General features: G+C 52.2%; 1 protein-coding gene across 1 annotated transcript; it reads right to left on the bottom strand.

Moving 5' to 3' along the window:
• Nucleotides 1–649: 649 nt before the first annotated feature.
• LOC130743904 (uncharacterized) lies at nt 650–1840 on the bottom strand. The gene has a single exon (XM_057596120.1). It carries the CDS (start codon nt 1838–1840, stop codon nt 650–652), a length of 1191 nt encoding a protein of 396 aa, XP_057452103.1.

The following is a 1840-nucleotide window of genomic DNA, read 5'->3' on the forward strand; positions in this document are numbered from 1 at the left end:
GGGATTCTTCGCCCTGATTCCTCCCCTTCCTTTCGTCGCCGTCACTCTGGCTCTGTGCTCCCAAACGCTCTTGTTCGCCTTCACCGCCTTCAGACGCCCTAATCTCGTTGCACCTGTGCCCGTCGCCAACTCCTTTTCTGCCATACAGGTTGAGGCAATGGCTATGGCACTTCCTCGCCCCCTTTTGGTCTACTGCCAGTTTCCCTATCCTCCCTCAAAGTAGGGGATATTTTACCGCAAGGTGGGCCGTAGATATCACTGCATGGAGGCCATTTAAGGTACCTCACCCTATGATGACGTTATAAGCTGCCGCGACTTGTAGGACCAGATATTTTATCCACAAGAGCTCGGCGTCCTCGCCCACTCTGAAAACTGTATCCAACTCTACGTAGCCACGTACCTGAACTTGTTTCCCGGAGAAACCTACCAAACTTCCCGCGTATGGCTTTAAATCCTTGTCCGTCAGCCCCACCTGTCTGAATGCGTCCTCATAGATTATATCCGCCGAGCTGCCCTGGTCTAAAAGCACCATCTGTACATTGAAACCTTTTATTCTTACCATTACCACTACCGGATCGTCCGTATGGGCCTTGATTCCCTCGAAATCCGCGGTCGATATCACTATGTTTGGATGTGGGCACCCAAATGGTTATGGATACACCTGTACTGATGTTGTCGCCCCCACTTTCTCCTGGCCCGCCGCCGATACGTCGTTGCAAACTTCGAAACCTCCAGCGATTGTGTTCGTTGCTTCAACCGTTCCTCCGCCCTCGCCGCCATCAGCTTCTTCAAATTCCCTCCCCTTCGCCTCTTGCGGCCGTTTCGCCCTGATCAGCTGCCTGATTCGACCCTTCAGTATGAAACAGTCGATGGTGTTATGGCCCTCTAGGTTGTGGTACTCACACCACCTCGGCGGATTCCTCGCCTCGCTTTCGGGGTCCTTTCTGCGCTCGTCGACTTTGTTCATGTTCTCAATTTCCGCCTCGAGAAGTACCTTTGCTAACTCCTTGTTTGAGAATCCCTGCGACCTCATTCGCTGGCTTACTTTCGCTTCTCGGCGAGGGCACCAGTGCTTTCTATCCCTCGTTTTCGGGCGGAGTAGCTGTCCTTTATTCTTTTTTATGAACCGGCCAGCTTCCCCAAACCTCTGCTCGCGACTTGCTTCCTTGTCTTGTATCCTCTTCCTTGTCAGCGACACTTTTGCCGCTCGCTCGCCCTTCCTCTCGTGCACTTCAATTTCTTCTTTTAAGATGTAGTCCCGCGCTCGGGCGCAGACTTCCACCATTGAGCATGCCAGCTCCCTACTCAGCTCGCAATAAAATTCTCCCCGGGCCAAACCGCCTTTGAAAGCGCACACGCACACGCGTGGTTGCAATTCCTCGAACCTCGCGGATATGGCACTGTATCGTTTCACATATTGTTTCAAGGTTTCACGTTCCTCGTGCCGAATATCAAACAGATCCTCGACCGTCCTTGCAGAGAAATGGTCAAGGAATTTTGATGAGAAATCACGAAACTTAGCTATGGATCCTGGAGGCAGATTTGTGAACCATTCCTTTGCCGCGCCTCGAAACGTTGATGGAAGCATCATGCATTTCACAGCGTCGGAAACCGCGTACTTCGCCATCTTCGCATCAAAACGAGACAGATGATCCTTTGGACTGACTTGTCCGTCGTATGCCTCCAACACGAGGTTCGTCATGCCGTCCGGTACAATCACCTCTCGTACTTCCGCCGAGAAAGGCTTGGTTCCGGTCGTAGCCGCAGCCTTCTCCTCCTCTTGATTCCACTGCCGGAGGTGATAGTACCTCAACTGCTCTTGTAAACACTCATTTTGCAT

This window comes from Lotus japonicus, chromosome 3 (genome assembly GCF_012489685.1).
Source record: "Lotus japonicus ecotype B-129 chromosome 3, LjGifu_v1.2".
NCBI lineage: Eukaryota > Viridiplantae > Streptophyta > Magnoliopsida > Fabales > Fabaceae > Lotus > Lotus japonicus.